Below are 24,693 nucleotides of genomic sequence, written 5' to 3'. Positions count from 1 at the left end.
ACAGGGGGAGATATAGAATGGCCATAATTTTACAGAATTTCATGACCCAAAAAATTTTCAACCCTTTATATATTCTACATTTATAGATCTGTGCACAAAATAACTATAGTTTATAATTGAGAAAAACAAAGTGTACAAGAGAACATAATTTCATACGAATACGTGGTTCACAGAGGGAGATATAGAACGGCCATAATTTTACAGAATTTCATGACCCAAAAATTTTTCAACCTTTTATATCTTCTACATTTATAGATCTGTGCACAAAATAACTATAGTTTATAATTGAGAAAAACAATGTATATAAGATCACAAACTTTCATACGAATACGTGGTTCACAGAGGGAGATATAGAACGGCCATAATTTTACAGAATTTCATGACCCAAAAAATTTTCAACCCTTTATATCTTCTACATTTATAGATCTGTGCACAAAATAACTATAGTTTATAATTGTGAAAAACAAAGTGTACAAGAGAACAAAATTTCATACGAATACGTGGTTCACAGTGGGAGATATAGAACGGCCATAATTTTACAGAATTTCATGACCCAAAAAATTTTCAACCCTTTATATCTTCTAAAATTATAGATCTTTGCACAAAATAACTATAGTTTATAATTGAGAAAAACAAAGTGTACAAGAGTACAAAATTTCATACGAATAAGTGGTTCACAGGGGGAGATATAGAACGGCCATAATTTATCAGAATTTCATGACCCAAAAAATTTTCAACCCTTAATATCTACTACATTTATAGATCTTTGCACAAAATAACTACGGTTTATAATTGAGAAAAACAAAGTGTATAAGAGAACAAAATTTCATACGAATAAGTGGTTCACAGGGGGAGATATAGAACGGCCATAATTTTACAGAATTTCATGACCCAAAAAATTTTCAACCCTTTATATATTCTACATTTATAGATCTGTGCACAAAATAACTATAGTTTATAATTGAGAAAAACAAAGTGTACAAGAGAACAAAGTTTCATACGAATACGTGGTTCACAGAGGGAGATATAGAACGGCCATAATTTTACAGAATTTCATGACCCAAAAAATTTTCAACCCTTTATATCTTCTAAAATTATAGATCTTTGCACAAAATAACTATAGTTTATAATTGAGAAAAACAAAGTGTATAAGAGAACAAAATTTCATACGAATAAGTAGTTCACAGGGGGAGATATAGAACGGCCATAATTTTACAGAATTTCATGACCCAAAAAATTTTCAACCCTTAATATCTACTACATTTATTGATCTTTGCACAAAATAACTATGGTTTATAATTGAGAAAAACAAAGTGTATAAGAGAACAAAATTTCATACGAATAAGTGGTTCACAGTGGGAGATATAGAACGGCCATAATTTTACAGAATTTCATGACCCAAAATTTTTTTAACCCTTTATATCTTCTACATTTATAGATCTGTGCACAAAATAACTATAGTTTATAATTGAGAAAAACAATGTATATAGGAGCACAAAATTTCATACGAATACGTGGTTCACAGAGGGAGATATAGAACGGCCATAATTTTACAGAATTTCATGACCCAAAAAATTTTCAACCCTTTATATCTTCTACATTTATAGATCTTTGCACAAAATAACTATAGTTTATAATTGAGAAAAACAAAGTGTATAAGAGAACAAAATTTCATACGAATAAGTGGTTCACAGTGGGAGATATAGAACGGCCATAATTTTACAGAATTTCATGACCCAAAAAATTTTCAACCCTTTATTCAGTGGTTCTTAACCTTTTCATAGACGCGGAACACAGTTATATGTATATATTTTTCTCGCGGAACACTAACATTAAATAATTTGAAATTCGGTATTTAGCAAGAACTTAAAATTAAATTCAAATTAAAAAAAAGGAACAATTTTTTGTTTTCGTATCTTTCCTAAGTTTCTAAATTTCAATACATTTAAAATTGAAATTTCGTGAAACACTTGGACCATATTCGCGGAACACCGGTTAAGAACCACTGGTCTAGGGCTTTAATTAACAAGTAGTCAAGAGGATTGTGTGTGTATGGGTGAAGAATGAGATAGAGAGAGACGGGAAAGAGTCTCCTTTACCACGGTAGCACTTCCGCCTCCGGGGAAACCACCTCTTTCAGCTTCGCTGTCCCCACCCTAACCTCCGCTAACTTGATAGTCGACTCAACCCCACCCCAGCACAGCAGCCTCCATCCGCCTTATTGATCTTCCCTACTGCTGTTGGCCACCCCCAAGTGCAATACTCCATACCCTTCAACCACACGGCTAAACTTCCAACGACTCTCGCCGCACCCGGATCCAGACACAGACAGAACGGCCTGATAGAAATGATTACCCTCCTCTACTCACCCAGTTAAGGAATTCCTCATACTCCTCCACGAACTAACCAGGAAATATTCTTCCACCATTGATTCCTTTTTAGACCCATTTTTCAAATTCTTCTTATATCCATCCCACCGATTATCCCTGTTCTCAGCTCCCTTACTTCTCAATCTAAGTTTCCACTCCTACTTCCCCTATTTCTTGCCAAATAGGGTTATAAGCTTTACAGTATATCCTAATCCTGTCTTTCTTAAGACAGAAGATGGACGAAAAAAATTATTAGTTAAAATTGACTCGTTTTTTAAGGCAATTCCAGGAGAATTAAGAAAAATCCCACTTTTCAGTTAATTTGGGGCTTTTATTATTTAATTATTGGTAAAAGCATTAATTGTACTGAAAAAATACTTTAGAGGAATGGCAGTGAGTCAACTTTTACAAATTCGACCAAGAAGAGAAAGGATTATACTTGTTTACTTATTTGATAAGCTTCAGATCTGTGCGTACGCTGATGATATCTGTATGGTGGTAAGGAATTATCAAGGAACTAGAGGAAGCATTTAGAGTGTAATAAATGTTGAAGAAAAGAAGATTGGCTTGAGAGTTAATGAGAACAAGAGGGCGCCACGGTAGCCGAGCGGTTAAGAGACTAGGCCCGCAATGCTAAGATGTATTGTTGGTTTAGTGGGTTCGATTCCTGGTGTAGGCCTTGGATTTTATTTAATGGTTAATATGAGAAATTTACAGTAAAGTATGTTTGCTAGTCGCCTCCGCCAACGACACCTAATTGGTAGTTGGACGTTAAGCCCCGCTTAAAAAAATAGGCGATTACTTAATGAGAACAAGACAAGGTACATGAGTGTTGGTTCAGATTGCGATGTGAGAGTTCCCCTGGGAATAGAGGGGTACTCATTTGAAAGTGTGTCATTATTCATATACCTGGGGGCTGAGCTGAACAATGAAAACAAAATTGAACAGGAGATAATCAGGAGAATCATGGTTGGAAACCGCCAATTTAAAGTTTTTCCGCTCCTCCTTGCTATCACGCGCAACGAAGGTAGAACTTTACAAGACATGACCAAGGCTTGTAGTGACATCATTGATAATTTTAACGATTGCAGTACTTCCTCTTAGTACGTGTAAGAGCATGATGGCACTTCACAGCCACGTAGAGGAGCTTTGATCACTTCTTCATGCTAAATTTTATCAAAATCGGACTAAGCGTTATAGAATAGAAATATTGGTAATAATAGTTTTAGAAAGGGCCTTACCTGGGTGGGGCAAACTCCCCTCCTTATGAGGCACAGCGTCGAGGCTTTTAAAGTGCAAATCTGTACAAAATTTCGATTCGAATGACACTTCATTCATGAAAATCGGTTCACGTTTCGATAATTTGAAACGATTGCTATACTTCCCCTTAACAAGTGTAAGAGCAGATCGTCGTTTTAATGTTACGTAGGGGAGCCCTAACCCTGTCATCCTACCAAATTTTATCAAAATCGGGCTAAGATTTACAGAGTAATTAATTATAATAATTTTGGAGGGGGCCTTACATAAAAGCGGCTAACTCCTCTCCCATTCCATGTACAGCGTCGAGACCCACAAAAGGCACATCTACATAAAATTCCGAATCGAATGATACCTCATTCATGAAAATCGGTTCACGCGTTTAGGCGCTACGTTGTTTACAAAAAAGGTAACAACAACAACAACAAGAAGAAGAACAAGAACAAGAACAAGAACAATTTTTGAAAATGCCGTTTTTGCTCATTTTCAGCATCTTTTTTCTCAAAATCTATCAAATCTAGGTTGTTGCAAAAAAATTACAGTCATAAAGGAGGATTTGCCCTATATTATGAAGAAAATTTGGGAATTTTATCTTTTATAGAAAAAGAGAAAAAAATTGTCAAAGTTGGGTGTTTTTCAACGTTACGCTTTTTCGTGCAGTTTTTGATGATCAACCCTTATACAACTGTCCTACCGGACAGTTTTAATACTCTGCAAAAACATGGACCCCAAATGCTAGCGCAGTCAAACATGCTGAAGGTATTTTTGAGCGCAAAAAATATTATGAAGAATATTTGGACCTGTGCTGGAGGAAGGTGCATGGAGAAGGAAGAGATAATAAAGAGCTGTATACAGGCATCTGTGATATTGTCCGGTTTATCAAAGTGAGGAGGATTGATTGGCTTAGGACATGTTCCGAGAATGGCGGAGATCAGAATGCCTCGGAAAATGTTCTTTGCAGACGTGTTCGGTACGAAGAGAAGAAGAGGGCGACCGAGAAGACCGAGTTGGCTCCAGGATGTTGCAAGGGACCTTAAAGTTCTGAATGTGAAGAACTGGAAGAGAAGGTCCATGTGTAAACCAGGACTCGTGGAGCATTGTTGGGGAAGGCAAGGGCTGTAGAGCTGCTTAGTTAGTAAGTAAGTAATTTGATAAGCGGAAGTCAGTGAACCGATCTACAACTAATTAAGCCAATGAACGAGTTGCTGATAGTGAAGCTGCGAGACATGCATTTTAAATTCATCATCAGATGATGCCGAGAATTGATGAGCTCACGCTAGCACACTCTTAGACAAACAGCAGCCTTAATCAAGGAGTGCAGTGAGTGGTGGTGGAGGGAGATCGGTCCGTAATGTAGTAATGGGATAAAATTTTAACCTAACCAACCTTTGGTGGCGAGGGGGGAGGGGGTCTTGCGCATGCTCAAACAAGTACTCGGCTGACACAGTTTAAATTAGGTGGTGTTCCATTAGTTTGCGGAATATTACTTTTAATTAACAAGTTAAGCACGCTGCCATGTTGGACGCTTAACTCTTCCTTGGGGAATAGAGGGCCAACTGAATCCCTTATTTAACATTTAAAATCCTTCTAACACATTCATGTAACAGGGAAACTAATTAATAAACTACATAAACACACTGGATTGGCTGGATTCAGTTAGAATCTCCTTTTTTTTAAAAAAAGTTTAAATCTAATCTTTTAAACTATTCAGTCACAGATGAGTGAGTGCCTTCATCAGTGGCTTCGACGCCCTAATTCACAGCTGCTTCCAATCAGATGATTGTAATAGCGGCCCACTTTCCGCAGACTTGTTTTGACAGGGTTTTTGGAATTTGTGACTCTATCATTGACCGGATTCAATCTTTAGTAGACTTCCGTTGGGGTTCAAAGCTAACACTAATCTCGCTGCGAATCTTTCTTACAATAAACTTCATTTTGATAAGCTCTTTTTAGGAGCGTTCAAGTTAAGCACACTCAAAGTACCCCGTTTCAATATAACCTATAAGGTTTCACATCATCCGTATGGCATTAAAATGTGGATGACGTAGTTAGTATTAAACTAAACGACTACCTCGCAATAAAACCAAAGTTGGTTATATATTTTACTATTTTTCAACTTCTAGAAGATATTTTTGATTCCGCATTACATTACAAGTATGAAACCGGAAATATAATATATGAAAAATGTGTATTTTGAAATTTTTACGATTTAAAATTTTATTGCAGAAATCGATAATTTATCAAATACCTATGGGGGAAAAATTGGTAAAAAAAAATTAAATAGTGTTTATCCTGGAAATAATGAACAAAAAGAATTAGGTGATCTCATTGGCGAACGGGATGTGTACAGTAGGCGGTCTGTAGCTGATGACGTAGTGACACCATAAGCCACTCCCTCACCAATAAAAGCACAGTTATCCAGTACAAAACATGGTGCTCTTTCACTTTCATTCAATGATCTAGATTTCACTTTCTTTTACTTGCAAAGGATATTTCGTCAACTTTTTTGATTCCGCATTACATTAAAGTATGAAACCAGAAATATAATGTAGGAAAAATGTGTATTTTTGAAATTTTTACGATTTAAAATTTTATTGCAGAAATCGATAATTTATCAAATACCTATGGGGGAAAAATTGGTAAAAAAAAATTAAATAGTGTTTATCCTGGAAATAATGAACAAAAAGAATTAGGTGATCTCATTGGCGAACGGGATGTGTACAGTAGGCGGTCTGTAGCTGATGACGTAGTGACACCGCAAGCCACTCCCTCACCAATAAAAGCACAGTTATCCAGTACAAAACATGGTGCTCTTTCACTTTCATTCAATGATCTAGATTGCACTTTCTTTTACTTGCAAAGGATATTTCGTCAACTTTTTTGATTCCGCATTGCATTAAAGTATGAAACCAGAAATATAATGTAGGAAAAATGTGTATTTTTGAAATTTTTACGATTTAAAATTTTATTGCAGAAATCGATAATTTATCAAATACCTATGGGGGAAAAATTGGTAAAAAAAAATTCAATAGTGTTTTTCCGGAAATAATGAACAAAAAGAATTAGGTGATCTCATTGGCGAACGGGATGTGTACAGTAGGCGGTCTGTAGCTGATGACGTAGTGACACCATAAGCCACTCCCTCACCAATAAAAGCACAGTTATCCAGTACAAAACATGGTGCTCTTTCACTTTCATTCAATGATCTAGATTTCACTTTCTTTTACTTGCAAAGGATATTTCGTCAACTTTTTTGATTCCGCATTACATTAAAGTATGAAACCAGAAATATAATGTAGGAAAAAAGTGTATTTTTGAAATTTTTACGATTTAAAATTTTATTGCAGAAATCGATAATTTATCAAATACCTATGGGGGAAAAATTGGTAAAAAAAAATTAAATAGTGTTTATCCTGGAAATAATGAACAAAAAGAATTAGGTGATCTCATTGGCGAACGGGATGTGTACAGTAGGCGGTCTGTAGCTGATGACGTAGTGACACCGCAAGCCACTCCCTCACCAATAAAAGCACAGTTATCCAGTACAAAACATGGTGCTCCTTCACTTTCATTCAATGATCTAGATTTCACTTTCTTTTACTTGCAAAGGATATTTCGTCAACTTTTTTGATTCCGCATTACATTAGAAGTACGAAACCGGAAATATAATGTTGAAAACATATTTATTTTAGATTTTTTTACGATATCAATTTTTATTGCATTATTCGTTAATTTAACAAATACCTATGGGGGAAAAATTGGTAAAAAAATTTTTAATAGTGTTTTTCTTAGAAATAATGAACAAAAAGAATTAGGTGATCTCATTGGCGAACGGGATGTGTACAGTAGGCGGTCTGTAGCTGATGACGTAGTGACACCGCAAGCCACTCCCTCACCAATAAAAGCACAGTTATCCAGTATATAAAATGGTGCTCTTTCACTTTCATTCATTGATCTAGATTTCACTTTCTATCACTTGCGGAAGGTTTTTCGTTAACTTTCTAGATTCTGCATTACATTAGAAGTACGAAGCCGGAAATATAATGTTGAAAACATATTTATTTTAGATATTTTTACGATATCAATTTTTATTGCATTATTCGTTAATTTATCAAATACCTATGGGGGAAAAATTGGTAAAAAAATTTTTAATAGTGTTTTTCTTAGAAATAATGGAGAAAAAGAATTGGGTGATCTCATTGGCGAACGGGATGTGGGAAGTGGGCGGAGTGTAGCTGATGACGTAGGGACACCGTTAGCTACTCCCTCACCAATAAAAGAACAGTTATCCAGTATATAAAATGGTGCTCTTTCACTTTCATTCAGTGATCTAGATTTCACTTTCTATCACTTGCGGAAGGTTTTTCGTTAACTTTCTAGATTCTGCATTACATTAGAAGTACGAAGCCGGAAATATAATGTTGAAAACATATTTATTTTAGATATTTTTACGATATCAATTTTTATTGCATTATTCGTTAATTTAACAAATACCTATGGGGGAAAAATTGGTAAAAAAAATTTAAATAGTGTTTTTCTTAGAAATAATGGAGAAAAAGAATTGGGTGATCTCATTGGCGAACGGGATGTGGGAAGTGGGCGGAGTGTAGCTGATGACGTAGGGACACCGTTTGCCACTCCCTCACCAATAAAAGAACAGTTATCCAGTATATAAAATGGTGCTCTTTCACTTTCATTCAGTGATCTAGATTTCACTTTCTATCACTTGCGGAAGGTTTTTCGTTAACTTTCTAGATTCTGCATTACATTAGAAGTACGAAGCCGGAAATATAATGTTGAAAACATATTTATTTTAGATATTTTTACGATATCAATTTTTATTGCATTATTCGATAATTTATCAAATACCTATGGGGGAAAAATTGGTAAAAAAAATTTAAATAGTGTTTTTCCTAGAAATAATGAACAAAAAGAATTGGGTGATCTCATTGGCGAACGGGATGTGGGAAGTGTGCGGAGTGTAGCTGATGACGTAGGGACACCGTTAGCCACTCCCTCACCAATAAAAGAACAGTTATCCAGTATATAAAATGGTGCTCTTTCACTTTCATTCAGTGATCTAGATTTCACTTTCTATCACTTGCGGAAGGTTTTTCGTTAACTTTCTAGATTCTGCATTACATTAGAAGTACGAAGCCGGAAATATAATGTTGAAAACATATTTATTTTAGATATTTTTACGATATCAATTTTTATTGCATTATTCGTTAATTTAACAAATACCTATGGGGGAAAAATTGGTAAAAAAAATTTAAATAGTGTTTTTCTTAGAAATAATGGAGAAAAAGAATTGGGTGATCTCATTGGCGAACGGGATGTGGGAAGTGGGCGGAGTGTAGCTGATGACGTAGGGACACCGTTTGCCACTCCCTCACCAATAAAAGAACAGTTATCCAGTATATAAAATGGTGCTCTTTCACTTTCATTCAGTGATCTAGATTTCACTTTCTATCACTTGCGGAAGGTTTTTCGTTAACTTTCTAGATTCTGCATTACATTAGAAGTACGAAGCCGGAAATATAATGTTGAAAACATATTTATTTTAGATATTTTTACGATATCAATTTTTATTGCATTATTCGATAATTTATCAAATACCTATGGGGGAAAAATTGGTAAAAAAAATTTAAATAGTGTTTTTCCTAGAAATAATGAACAAAAAGAATTGGGTGATCTCATTGGCGAACGGGATGTGGGAAGTGTGCGGAGTGTAGCTGATGACGTAGGGACACCGTTAGCCACTCCCTCACCAATAAAAGAACAGTTATCCAGTATATAAAATGGTGCTCTTTCACTTTCATTCAGTGATCTAGATTTCACTTTCTATCACTTGCGGAAGGTTTTTCGTTAACTTTCTAGATTCTGCATTACATTAGAAGTACGAAGCCGGAAATATAATGTTGAAAACATATTTATTTTAGATATTTTTACGATATCAATTTTTATTGCATTATTCGTTAATTTATCAAATACCTATGGGGGAAAAATTGGTAAAAAAAAATTTAAACAGTATTTTTCCTAGAAATAATTACCAAAAACGATTAGCTAATCTAAAAAGTTACATTTAAAAAGGGGGATTTGCCCTATATTTTAAAGAAAATTTGGGAATTCTATTTTTTTTTATTGGGAAATAGGAAAACATTGTTAACGTTGGGTGTTTTTCAATGTTACGCTTTTTCCGTGTACTTTTTGACGATGATCCCTTGAGACAACTGTCCTACCGGAAACAGTTTTAACAGTAGCTTTATTACATTCATCCTATTTTTAGGGATATTTCTAGGCGAGGGGTTCTAGCTTCCGTGCAATTGAGTTCAATGTACAGTTTTACCAACTGGTAAAATTCTAAAATTTCCCTATTGTTCGTGATTAAAATGTTAAAACGTTTTGACTGAACTTAATCATATTCACTGCAGACATTTATATCAAAACCATTTTAATATGAATCCTCCTTCCGGGAAACTTTATTTTGGTAAGCTCTGTTGGGGGGGGGGGAGAGTTTAAATTAAGCTCACTTAAAGTACCCCGTTTCAATATAACCTATGAGGATTCACAACATCCGTATGGCATTAAAATGTGGAAATTATATTGCCATATTGTCCATTACAGTTTTCTGGAAAAGCAACATTAAAGAACGTCAGTTTTTCTTCTATTTTTGAAGTAAAAATTCTTAATTATATTAAGATATATGTTTCCTGGCTCATTTCCACCACCACCATGCTCACTATGGTTAACAAATTACAGTGTAACAAATATGCACATCGAATGCCCGTAAACAGGACTGGCCTTGTTAAACCAAGGCTGTTCAGGTTATTCAGTTAGTTTCACTAAAACCGATTGGTTAATGCATGGTTATGCTTTCGGTACATAATCATAGCTTTGTTTGCTTTTAATATCCTAGTCTACAATTTAGGTATAAAAACATCATCATCATCTGATCTATAATCATCATTTTTAAGTTAAGAAATCATTAGACTACCATAACGCACGAGCTACAACAAATTTCAAACCTCAATATCTCTCTTCGTAATCATCAGAATTCAATGATTTAAGTAAAAAAAAAATCTATCGAGTAGTTTTAGAGATATTTGAAGTTAAACATTTCTCTGTTTCAAAGGAAACCGAAATTTAACTCTAAATATCTCGTTTCCTACTCGACGGATTTCTACGACATTTTATACAATTATAGACAATAGTAGGCTCTATATGCAGGTGAAATATAAACAAAATCTATCGAGTAGTTTTAGAGATATTTGAAGGTAAAGATTTCACTGTTTCAAAGGAAACCGAAATTTAACTGTAAATATCTCGTTTCCTACCCGACGAATTTTTGCGACATTTTATACAATTATAGACAATAGTTGTCTCCATATACAGGTGAAATATAAACAAAATCTATCGAGTAGTTTACGAGATATTTGAAGTTAAAGATTTCACTGTTTCAAAGGAAACCGATATTTAACTCTAAATATCTCGTTTCCTACCCGACGGATTTTTACGAAATTTTATACAGTTATAGACAATAGTTGTCTCCATATACAGGTGAAATATAAACAAAATCTATCGAGTAGTTTACGAGATATTTGAAGTTAAAGATTTCACTGTTTCAAAGGAAATCGAAAATTAACTCTAAATATCTCGTTTCCTAACCGACGGATTTTTACGAAATTTTATACAGTTATAGAGAGTAGTTGTCTCCATACACAGATGAAATATAAACAAAATCTATCGAGTAGTTTACGAGATATTTGAAGTTAAAGATTTCACTGTTTCAAAGGAAATCGAAAATTAACTCTAAATATCTCGTTTCCTAACCGACGAATTTTTGCGACATTTTATACAATTATACACCATAGTTGTCTCCATATACAGGTGAAATATAAACAAAATCTATCGAGTAGTTTTCAAGATATTTGAAGTTAAAGATTATGACCTTAAATCGACTTATAGACTAATCATTAGGTTATAAAGAGGTCGGCAAGAAATTGTTACTTTAAAAAGAGGTCGCTATCGCAAAGAAGCACTGAGTTAGAGCTATTAGATGGTTAATGTCCAAGTCAATATTTAAAGGACCACTGACAGGTCAGCAATCTTAGTTGGACGCTAGGATCTTGTTCAGGGTGTTCGTTATAGTATAACACTATTTCACTCGTTAAAGACAACACTGTCCATCATCGGACAGTGAGCAGTATGAAGCTCCTATAAATAGAATAAAAATCTAACAGTACCAACAGCTGGATTCGAACCCGCAACCTACGCGTGGAAAACCAGTACCCCTTGACCACTCAGCTAATCCGCTCTCTGGTAAAACCATTACTATTATTAAACTTGTAATTAATTTCATTATTTTACACTGCACATAAATAAAAACTGTATCAGTAGTTGGCGTGTAAACACGAACAGAAATTTAATAAGAGATACCATAATGCTTAATTAAGATTTAAATTAAATATTATTAATATAATAATATTATATTAAGCTAACACCGTGTGTTCTCTTATCACGATATCTTTAAAACTTACAAACTTTAACTTTATTATTTAAATTCCGCTTGGCTTGAGTTTTTAGTACTTATTTTCTATACGAAGTTTACAGAAAATCCTAGGAGTCATTTTCCTAAAAAATCACAGAAAAAAAAAATTATGGATTATATTGGTACTTTTTAGCAGCACCTTAAGGATTATTTTGGTATTTTTTTTAAGCAACCCTTAAGGATTATTTTGGTATTTTTTTTTAGCAGCACATTAAGGATTATTTTTGGTATTTTTGGCAGCACATTAAGGATTATTTTTGGTATTTTTAGCAGCACATTAAGGATTATTTTTGGTATTTTTAGCAGCACATTAAGGATTATTTTTGGTATTTTTAGCAGCACATTAAGGATTATTTTGTTATTCCTGTTCTCTTTCCCGGAAGTGCCCTAAATCGAAGTAACCAGAAAAATTTTTTAAATAAAAGTTATGTATAACTTTTACAAACACTTATGTATACATATAAACAATTTTTTCTACATTACATACAAGAACACATTTAAAGGAAATCGTTAAAGCGTTAAAGGATAGGAAAGAAAACTTTTTTTCGTACTCCGGAAACCTCAAAACGGTGACAACTCAAAAAACAAAACACAAAAAAAAACACCAAAATTCTGCACGAACAAAAAGCTGATTTTGGGTAGTGGGTGAGGTGGGGGGGGGGGGAATAGACTTGATAATAAATCAGCTGTAAAATGAACTGCAATTAGAACACAGCTGTTAGTATGGAAATTTAAATTAATTGAAGATGGCGTCACAGGCCAGGAAGAAGGTTTATATTTTCCGTCTCGATTTTACTATCACACGCTCTTTGTCAAACACGAAACACATAAGTCTATTAATTAACATAAACGCCGCACACACTGTTATGAATACAAGGACAATTGTTTGTTTTCTCTATTGTTATACACTATCGTCAGTCAGTGGTACGTATTAGGTGATAGCGGAAATAACTGTTTTACAAAGTAATAAATATGATAAAATTTTTTTCTAAAATTCACCATTAAATTACCACTTCTTTTGAAGTGAAAATTAGAAAAACTGAAAAAATAGATACCACAAAGTGGCCCTTCCGGTATGGCTGATGCGGGATTCAGGGGACTTCAAAAATTGAGACTTCCGGTGAATAAGCGAGATCAAAAAATTGAGGACAAAAGATTTTGCAAAAAAAAAAAAAATGTGATACGATTACAATACTTCCACTTATCACAATAATATTGCAAATATGGAACTTCCATATTTTTAATCCTGAGTTGTAAAACTCAAGCAAAAAAAAATTAAAAATAAAATAATAACTCCTACAGGCCTTAAAAAGGAATAAAATAGCAATAAAAAGTAAGTCAAATGACGTAAAAGGAAAGAGCTAGAAAACAAGACGCGTGTTACGCACACAGAGATCTGTGAACTGTGCTTACCAGCACAGGGGTTAAATGTATTATTCAAGAGGTCTCGGTGGTGACTTAGATGTTAGCCAATTGAACAATAGCCACCACAGTGAGTGGTATTGCAAAGCCACTGCATGTTAGGACATGCTTACCCCCACCAACACTCCCCATAAATCACACGTTTCTTCTATATCAAAATGATAATAAATAACAGCTGATTTTTGCTTTTTTTTTTTTTTTTGTCCATTAAAGATATCGAGAGGAACAGCTGTTCGCATTCTGCTTAGATTGTGATCTATTTTTCTATCTTATTGTTGGTAAACGCGGAAGCAAGCTGTTTGATACAAATTCATTGGTGATACTGAATTAAGTTTAATTGAACATGTTGTCAATAGCTGAGTTGGGCCATCGAGTTCTTAAACTTACAGAGATGAAAATATATGCAGAGATCGGATTTCGGATCGCAGAGAGATTTTAGCATAGTATACGGTTCTAAAAACTGTACACTGTAAATGGAAAACAGTGAAAATTCCAAATTCTAAATTTTGGCGACACTGATACTTCCTCACTAACTAGTAAAAAGAAAACCTCTACCATAAATAGCTTTTCTATTTTATAGTTATCCTTTATAGAAAATAGTGCAATCAAAAAAAGAAACCTGCAGGCGGCCAGGATTCAATAATAAATAAGAGCCAACAACTAGATTATTTCTATTTGTGCGCAGTAAAGTATAACCAAGTCTGAGCTCCTATAGACGATACCCCACTGATAGTGGAGAAAATACTTAAAATAACTAACCTCTAAAGTTTTCATCCCCATTAATCAGGATGCAAGTGAAAAAAGAAAAAAATTCTAAGCAACATTATGCAACAAAATGGTCGTACATTGTCTGTCGTGCACAAATTATTCATAAACGAAAGAATAAGAAACTTACCAGCCGGTACTTAGTAACTTACTACTTTGTCTTAGGCTACATAATACACAAGCTAAGAGCTCTCATAGCTCTAACCAACCACAAAATTTAAATAACTTAAATGCATACTTGCCACAAAAGCGAGATGGCTTTGTTTATTCGATATTCTAGCAGACACACTTACCTACAACAGAATAAGTAAACAATTATTTATGTTATAGTAATTGAACCTGAAGGGGGATACCCTATTTCTGGGCTCACTTGCTATGTCACTTGACTCTGTTGATGGCTAAAAGTAGTAACAGTGCTGGCAACCGGACAGTGTTCTCTCGCTACTGACAACACTGTCCAGCAGCAGACAGTGAGCTGTAAGAAGCAACCTAGAAAGAGAAAATCATAGGGACCGGTAGCTGGATTCGAACCTGGGATCTCCGCATTGGAATCCAGGATACGGTAACCACGGAAGCTAGGATATAGGGGCCGATGCCCGTTCTGACTGCGTTAAAATCTCTAGTTAGCGATATGATGAGGTTTCTAAAAGTTTCAGATCAATGTTGTTAAAACTGCATCAAAAACTTTTCTGGTGGGAAAGGTCAGGTTTATCCTGTTACAACTACAATGGGTCGTCACAATAGATCTTTCTTCTTCAAACGGTGAAGTTGGATTAACCGATTGTAGAGCTCTTTGCAGACAGTGTTAGAAAGAGCGAGGGAGAGAAAAATGGCTATTGTGAGCTTTGAAACTGGTAGGTTGTGGTTTGAGATCGTATCGCTCCAGATATATTACGATAGATCGATCACACACGTTAGTCTCGATTTTTCGACACCATCACTATAAGACGACTAGTTGGCAAAGCCACTGATCTCGAGTGGGTATCGCTTTGGATATATTACGATAGATCGATCACACAATACAGTAGTCTCGATTTTTTGACACCATCACTATAAGACGACTAGTTAGTAAAGCCATTGATCTCATGTGGGTATCGCTCTGGATAAATTACGACAGATCGATCACACATACAGTACTCTCGATTTTTTGACACCACACTATAAGACGACTATTTGGCAAAGCCATTGATCTCGTGTGGGTATCGCTCTGGACATATTACGGATAGATCGATCACAAACACACTAGTCTCGTTTTTTTTTTTACACCATCACTATTAGACGACTAGTTGGTAAAGCCAACTATCTTCTTGACACTCAATAAACCTCTTAGGCCTGCCGTACCTTGGACGCAGGGCTCTTCCCATATCCCGAGGAATAAACATACACTGCTCCTCCCTGTTCCCTATTTACAACCACTTTCTTGGTGTTCACAAAAACCTTTTCCAGTTACCTTCAATCAGGTTTTCAGGTGGTTTACAATTACTGGTGAAGTCTTAGTTTGATTGGTCTAGCTGTTCCTAGCCAAGGTTGCTCCTAGATCTTTCTTTTTATGAATATTCCTTGGCAGAGGAGATAATGCCCTCGTTGCCCTGGAGTATAGGGTTTGTTCCTTCACTATACTCTGAAAAGCGCTTCATAGCATTCTAATTTAAAGTTATTTTCATGAAAATTGATGAAAAGAAGAAAAATGGAATGTCAACAATGTCGCAATGAACACAGTTTTAAACTAGTTCTTGAAACTAAAACAACTGGCATTTAGTAAAAATTCCAAGTTCCAGAATAATAGTGAGACAAAGCAAAGTTTGTCTAACCTCAAACTTGAGGATTCTTGCAGAAAGATCTAGTTTATTCAATTGGACCAAAAATCACAAAGCTTTCTTTTTTTTATTAAAAGTACGAGAACCAAACTTGTGAATTGGACTTTTTTTGTATTTGTATTGTACTTACTTTGAAATTTCACCGATATAGTTTTTCATGAAAATAAGATTGGGAAATAAAAACCACATCAAAGTGCTCCTGAACGAAAGTAACTTGAAACAGAATCTTATTTACTTAGACACCAACGAGGTACAGTGGAAAATAAAGAAAATAAAATGACAAACAAAAATGAAGAGAGAGAGAGAGAGGATTTTCCTTTATTTAGACTACGTCAGCCCTTTTTCTTTTTGGCCCTCCATTTTCCAGCTGAATTATTGTATCTTTTAAAAAAATATTCCAAAGATATTTGCAACACCCAAGCGACTGTTATATTAAATAGAAAATCTGGTATGAAACTCTAAAATCTTATTGTAACAGTTTTCAAATACGAGGGTCGTTTGAAAAGTCCGTGCAAAAATAAAAACTACTTAATTTTTTGGGGTAAACCTTTTTTATTTTTCAACATAGTCTCCTTTTAGGCTTATACACTTCGTCCAACGCTGCTCTAGTTTGTTGATCCCTTCCGAATAATAGGATTTGTCCAAGTCTGAAAAATAGCCATTCGTTTCTGCAATCACCTCCTCGTTTCAATAAAATCTTTTTCCCGCCAGCCATTTCTTCATATTGGGGAACAAATAGTAGTCCGAGGCAGCCAAGTCTGGAGAATAGGGGGGGATGTGAAACGAGTTGGAACCCTATTTCCATTAATTTTGCGACCACAACTGCTGAGGTGTGAGCTGGTGCGTTGTCGTGATGGAAAAGGACTTTTTTGTGGGCCAATCGTGGGCGTTTTTCTTGCAGCTCGGTTTTCAAACGGCCCAATAACGATGAATAATATGCACCTGTAATAGTTTTACCCTTTTCCAGATAGTCGATGAGGATTATTCCTTGGGAATCCCAAAAGACAGTCGCCATACTCTTTCCGGCCGAAGGAACGGTCTTCGCCTTTTTTGGCGCAGATTCCCCCTTGGTAACCCATTGTTTAGATTGTTCTTTGGTCTCAGGAGTGTAGTGATGTATCCATGTTTCATCCACAGTGACGAAACCACGCTTAAAAGTCCTGCGGATTCTTCTGGAACAGCTGCAAACCGTCCTTGCAACACTTCACACGATTTCGTTTTTGGTCAAGCGTGAGCAATCGCGGCACACCCATCTTGCGGATAGCTTTGTCATGTCCAAATGTTGATGCAAAATATTAAGTACCCGTTCATTCGAGATGCCCACAGCACTAGCAATCTCACGCACCTTCACTCTTCTGTCATCCATCACCATATTCATGGATTTTATCAATGATTTCTGGAGTAGTAACCTCAACAGGGCGTCCAGAACGTTCAGCGTCACTTGTGCCCATATGGCCACTCCGAAAATTTTGAAACCACTTATAAACTGTTCTAATCGAAGGTGCAGAGTCACCATAATGTTTATCAAGCTTCTCTTTAGTCTCCTGAGGCCGTTTTGCCTTTCATAAAGTAGTGTTTAATCAACACACGAAATTCTTATTCGTCCATTTTTTGAAAATCACTCGACTTCCTCGATTCAAACGAATGCCAAACACAAAGAAATAGACCGATCTGGCTGAAACTTGGTGTGTGTTCTTCCAAGAGATGCTACTAACTAAACATAACCTCGATACGCGCCTGTGGTGCTATCTCTCTGACTTTGCACGGACTTTTCAAACGACCCTCGTATTGTCCATAGACCTACTGTGTGTGGAGTTCAATGACGTATTGGTTCATATTTTCCACTGTTCTTGAGTGACATCACTTTCAATTTTTTTTCTTTAAATTATTACTTTTTTTTGCAATAAAAATGTTATTACTCAGAAAGTGGCCAGCACCTAGGTCTGATAATGGTCACGTAAGGGCCTAATGAGTTTTCTTAAAAACATTTCGATTACTTTTTATTTTTCCAGCATCCAGGAGGAAGATTGAGGCTGTTTGGAGAATAACTTATGCTTCGAAATGGTGTCAATTTTTAGAAAATTTATCTGTCTTTCTAACCGTGTCATCAGAATCGAATTCGGACTATAAACTTTCTGAGTATTAACATTTTTATTGCAAAAAAAAGTAATAATTTAAAGAAAAAAAATTGAAAGTGATGTCACTCAAGAACAGTGGAAAATATGAAGTTGGCCAATACGTCATTGAACTCCACTTTAGATGTACTACACACAGTAGCACTATGGACAATACTTACTGGTTCACCCAGTATAAAAAGGATATGTTTTTGCTTTCCAAAAAACAGGAAAATATACTTTGTTTTCGACCCCAAATTCTATGATTCTGATCTACAGCATGTCGCAAATAGAGTTCACTTCAAAATTTAAATCCCATTTCTACTAACCATGCTATTATGATTTCTGTAGGCATTTAAAAAAGATATTTTTAAAACTGGCCCCTTTGAAGTTATTTTCTTGGTTATATCCTCCTTATGACCAATAAAAACTTATCTTGAAGTGTATCTATTAAAGCTGCTCTCACTCAAATTACTCATGTTACGTAGTAATGTTTATTTATAAACTAATAGATTCATCTGCTTTGAATTCCCTCTTGATGATTATGATAGCTCCAAGTTGCGAGAGGTTGGACACATTTAGGTTTATCTTAACTGAACTCTGTATCAGCTTATTTATGTTTCGTTTCTTTTTGAATTATTCTTTATGAAGCCATTATTAATTGCCAGGATTAAAAATTGACACGTGCGAAAGCAGTAGAAAGGGCTAAAATAAGGTCTGAATAAGTAAAAGTAAAAATACCTTTAGTTTAAATTTCTCCAGTCTAGCGATCATCCATTACTAACTTCTTGAACATAAACTCTAGTTGTACACAAAATCTGTATGACTATTTTCACAATAACAATTTCTATTTCCACAGTTGATTATAAAATTACACTTCCTGGGAACTTATTAAAATTATTGAGGAAAGCGTGAAAAATCAGATTAAAGTCAGTACTTGTCATTCACATATCCTGTAAAAGCCGAATTTAATTCTAATTGTTTACAGGAATGAGGTATTTTTGAATAGGACAATTAGGTTTTAGTTTGTTTCTAACAAATTCTAACCTAAAATAACCTACCATCAGTTACGAACTAGTAATTCCAAGCACTAGCGAGCTATTTTACCCAACTTTCTTTAGTGAAAGCAGTGATACCAACCTGAATAATGAAAATTTATTATCGTATAAATATTATCTAAATAGGAGAACAACACTGTTAGTACTATACTACGAAATCTAAGCTGCCCCGTCCCCAACCTAGGATAAAGTTCCGCTAACTAAATTACCTGAAGCTCTAATAGTTAGACTTAATTAAATACTATAGATTTTAATTAACACGAACATTTTAACCATGCTATTCAACATGGCCGACATAGTCTAAATATATTCAGCTATCTAAAAAGCAACAGGTTAAAATTCATAAATCAACTGGTTTTTCTAGAATTTAAAAGAAAACTGTTTTCAAATAGGAAAAGTTTCTCACATATATTTTTTATTAAAGGTCTCAAACTTTTAAATTATTTCTGAAATATACTTGGTTTCAAAACATTAAAGGTTATTCAAATTGTACAGTTTGTAAAAAGCTAGTAGTTTACAAAAAAAAGTTAACAACAAGAACAAGAACTTTTTTTGAAAATGCCGTTTTTGCTCATTTTCAGCAACTTATTTCTTAAAATCTATTAAATCTGGGTTGTTACAAAACAAATACAGTGATAAAGGAGGGTTTGCCCTATATTTTAAAGAAAATTTGGGAATTTTATCTTTCATAGAAAAAGAGAAAAAAATTGTCAAAGTTGGGTGTTTTTCAACGTTACGCTTTTTCGTGCAGTTTTTGACGATCAACCCTTATACAACTGTCCTACCGGGCAGTTTTAATAAATGATTCTTAAATAACTTCCTTCCTCAGAACTGCCATACAACGGTGTTTCCAGCGGAAAATTATTTAGTAGATCAACATGTGGAAAATATAAGTTTAAAGTCAAACAAGGAAGCCATTTTCCGAGGTAATCATTTTTTTTTTTAAAGTAACTGGAAATGCCTATAAGTATAGTCTTACTTCCGTTTGAACTTTCGGCTACTGAGACAAAGATTTATGAGGCTTTTGTTTGAAATTTTGCACATTAAAATTTACTTTTAAAAGTGAGATGCTGTGGACAGAAAGATTCTTCATTATAATAAATCTGCACGGCAATCAACTAAATTTAGTAAAGTTTCCAAATTTAAAAAAAAAAAAACGAAATATTGATACTTACTATAAAAGAAAGTCGTGTGAGTGACTTATGATTAATTTAAGGGGCGTCAAATACCTGAGGTTATTGGTGCCCAAAGCTTTTTTACTGGTTATAGACTCAATATAAGAAGGTCCTAGTAAATAAAAATCGAAAGGCCAAGCAGGAGGAATCGAACCCCCAATCTTTGTATCGGAATGCAGTATACTTTACCCACTGAGCTAAACCATTATTTCTTTTTCGTGATTATTTTATTTTACCCAAAAAGTTTTTGACACGCATTTTGATTGCATAATTTAATGTTACTTGCCTTTTTTTTTATTATAATTTTTAATAAGCTTAATCACCAATAAAAATTCTATTAAAATATAAATATACTATCTAGCCGCCCGCAGTTTTTTTTTTAGCTAATTCGCATAGAATACCAATATAAATGCAAAAAGCACAAATAACCTAGATTTAAACTAATAATTTAGATAATGCAATGAAGATCGGACTTGGGTGAATACAAGATCGTTTTCTCAAAGAAAAAGTAACTGGTGCTAGAGAAGGGGAGTGTGGGAGTGAGAGAGCTCGAGTGAGCAAGAGAGAGAGTGATGAGAGAGAGAGCGAGTGAGAGAGAGAGAAGTAAATTTAATCAAGCAAATGGTGTGTATTTATTAGGTTGTTGTAAATAAGATTTAAAGATTGTCTTCCATGTATACTATATCCACATTTTCTTGAATTGAAAATCAAGTTGGCCGTGCAAAAAAGATAACCGTTTTAAAGTCTGCATAACCTCTTCACTTTAGGATTAATTGACAATTTTTTTTTCATTTGCTTAAATGCTACGTGCTGATGGAGCTCTCGTCCCTTTATGAAATGAAAGGAGTGCGACAATATTACAATCTTTTGATGATAATCCGTCCGCCAGAGTACGAAGAGCTGCAGCTGAATTACATATTACGCCAACTACAGTAAGGAGGACTCTCTCTGCACATCACCCATAGCATTATCAACGGGTACGACATTCATTATCTCAAGAATTTTGTCAAAGAAATTTGTCCCGATTAGTATTTAAATCAAGTTCTCTGGACGGATGAAGCTACACTCACAATAAAATGTTCAACCAAAAAAACTTATCATCTCTGGATGCTCGAAAAGCCTGCACCATTTTCAGCGTGAGTTTCAGTGATAATAGACAATATTTTAATTGGTCTGCATTTCTTACCACCTAGGCCCAAATGCGGACACATTTCTGCAGTGGTTTCTTAGTAATGATAGAAGGAACTGATGGTTTCAATTAGATGGTTGTCCAGAGGCAGTGGTCTACCACAGTGGCTAAATCAACATTATCCCAATCGATGGCTTGGCCGTGCAGGACCAGCGGCTTGGCCTGCACGCTCTCCAGTTCTGACCCCAATGAATTTTTTTTTACTTGGGGTGCCATTACAGGAAAAGTCTATGAAATACCGGGTCAATGATCTTCATTCTTTAAGAGCAATCCAGTGCCGTTAGGCTATCGCTGCCGTGGAAGAAAGATACTGATTCCTCATTTTCTTTATTATTTATTTATTTACATTTAATTGTCATTATTTTCTATTAATAAAGTAGTTGGAAGACACTATTAATTTTTTTTTATTATAACCTACCTAATAATAATTCATAAAATGGAAATCTTTAGACGTGAATATCTCAAAAACAAAGCGTTAACGGGCATACCTCCAGAGGAATTTTTTTTTCCTGTTTTGAGGTCTTAAATTCATATTTTCAGTTAGGACACTTAACCCTGAAACACCCTTGTATAATTTTTAAATAAATACTGGGGCCGATCTTTGGAGTACTTTGAAGGAATTATGGATATTATTTATTGAGAGCAAAGGATTTGGCAAACTTTTCTTAGATCAATGATCATAAAGTGGGTCCATTTAATAAATCTTGTTTTTATAATATCGTTGCAAATATCAAACAATTATGAATATTCGAAATATATGTCACGGTACCAGAGTTAAGTTAAGGGTTTTTTTCTCAAAATTTGGACCCGCCGAGCTCAAAAGGTTCACCATCACTGCCCTAGCGTAAGGTAAATTGGACCTAGGATGGAGGTTGTAAGGCTGTTAGGGTAGATTCCCTTGAACGTTTCAGGGACATATTTAACCAAACTTTATAAATATGTTTTTTTTAAACAAATTTTGTGAGTTCGAATCTTGAGTGTTAGCAGAAGTCGTGTGAGTGGTCACACCTGACTTTTTTTTTAGTTACTTCCGGTGGAAAATTAACACGATCGTCCTGTAACCAAGAACAGTATAAAAGGAAATGAAAAGTATTGAAGACCTTGGAAAAAAAAAATTAAACTTACATGACTAACTTCCTGTTCCAAATTGTCGCCATTTTGTAGTTTTTATAAACAAATAAAATTTAATAAAAAAAATTGCGTACATTAAAACAAACTAAAAACAATAAAAACTAAACAAAAACTAAGTTTGATGCGTCTGTTTGAGAAGCTTTTAACACGCACTATCAACTACTTGGTACAGAGAGTCTGTGCGATAGTTGTTCAGCTATCTCCAGAGTGACGCCCACACTGAGTTCTCTGGCCAAGAAGTGGAGTGAAATTTAGTTAACAACTTTGAAAATAGTTTAACAAACTTCTTTATACCAATAGTTTCAAAACTATATTAAGAAAGAAACAAAAAAGGATATAAATCACTAGCTATGAATTTTTACTTCCTCTTCCTGTACTAAAATGATTTCGATCACTATCAAAATTACCTAATTTTAAGGCCTCCTGAATTACGAAAAATTGTTTACTATAATTTGGTAACAATAACATGTACAATGCTGAAGTAGAACAGATCTTTACGTCAAATCGTAAGTTTCAACAAAACATAAGTAAGTGTTGGCTAGTTGGTGGTACACGAAAAATAATCAATAATGGCGGACATAAAAAATTAAATCATAAAAATATCATAGAAACGCTTTTTTTCCCCTATAATACATAAAAATTATTTTAATTAATAATATTATACAGTAAAGTTGTTAATATGTTCACAGTAATAAGGTTAGTCTGTCTCAAGATATACGAGAAAATATAATAGCACATTTAACAGGATTAAAATTAGTCTTTCATGGAGTATTTTCCCAAAACCCGAAATCACAAATGATTAATTGGATTTCAAAACCCCTTCTAAATAAAGAACCCCCCCTTTTAGCACTCCTTTGTAACAGATACATTGGTATCTCTATACAAATAAAGATAATAATAGTAAAATAACACGCTCGGGAATAACAAATATCACGAAATACAATCACTTTTTTGTATTGAAGTGGTAAAATTTTAGTATGATGTACTACCACCAGGTGGTACGGTGAGCCATAAAAAGGTTGGGAAATGCTGGTCTAAATGACCACAGATTTATGATTACAGAGAATTGTACATCAAGTCCATTAAACAGAGTACATAAATCGAAATAATGTTCAATTTAACAATTAGCATAATATGAGCGTACAGTAGAGCGACATAGTGCAACTGATAGTTACCATGGCAACCAAATAGAGTATACGAGAGTAGCGCTGCCACTCAACCAATTCATGTACTATAATTAATTACAGCTATAAATTTGTTTTAATTACATTTTAATTTAATGTTTATCCATTTACAATTGTTAGCTCAACTTCTGAATTATTCTTTTTTTTTAGGAGAACAAAAATATTTAGAGCGAACACTTATACGATTTGGTCTTAATATACTTTTTCATCGTCGCAATACTTTGTCTCCCTAGCAATCAGTGGAAGTATTGAAATCTATCTCACGACAAATAGACATTAAATTTACATCATTATTTTCCCATAATTCATATTTTATTACTAAAACTATTATTAATAGTCTTTTTTTATTGCTACTCTCCCCTCTTCAGCATAAAGAAAAAAACTATTCTAATATCGATTTCGAATCCTTTCACTTTACCAACAATCGAATTTATATCTGTCTCACTTTCCAACTGCATATTGCAATGTTCCACTTTCTAATCATGCAGTTTCCTAGATACGTCTATTGTGCATCTGTAGTGAAAGGAAAGGGTGTATAGCGTAATGGTTTCCGCATTTTATTGGATATCCTGAACTGAGTTTTTTTTTCTAGTTAGTGGTACTTAAAGCACATTGTGTGGTACGTGGATGGTGAGTCAAAGATCTTTGTGGAAACTGTGCG

General features: G+C 34.5%; 1 protein-coding gene across 5 annotated transcripts in view; it reads right to left on the bottom strand.

The window, feature by feature from the left end:
• Evi5 (ecotropic viral integration site 5) overlaps positions 1–24,693 on the bottom strand; it is a 130,341-nt gene that overhangs the window by 63,329 nt on the left and 42,319 nt on the right. The window contains exon 1 of one of the 5 annotated variants that reach the window (XM_074117071.1): positions 22,843–22,889. The exons of 3 other annotated variants lie outside the window; for them this stretch is intronic. In XM_074117071.1, the coding sequence (XP_073973172.1) occupies positions 22,843–22,874 (32 nt within the window). In that variant the 5' untranslated portion in view covers positions 22,875–22,889. Of the gene's footprint in view, positions 1–19,036; positions 19,356–22,842; positions 22,890–24,693 lie in introns of those variants that run through there. One more of the 5 variants, XM_074117076.1, reaches the window with a different exon arrangement.

Source organism: Rhodnius prolixus, unplaced genomic scaffold (genome assembly GCF_049639745.1).
Source record: "Rhodnius prolixus isolate KJV_2025 unplaced genomic scaffold, Rpr scaffold_2, whole genome shotgun sequence".
In the NCBI taxonomy this organism is placed as follows: Eukaryota; Metazoa; Arthropoda; class Insecta; order Hemiptera; family Reduviidae; genus Rhodnius; species Rhodnius prolixus.
Note: the sequence above shows the minus strand (reverse complement) of the source record. Positions and strands in the feature narration are given on the sequence as shown.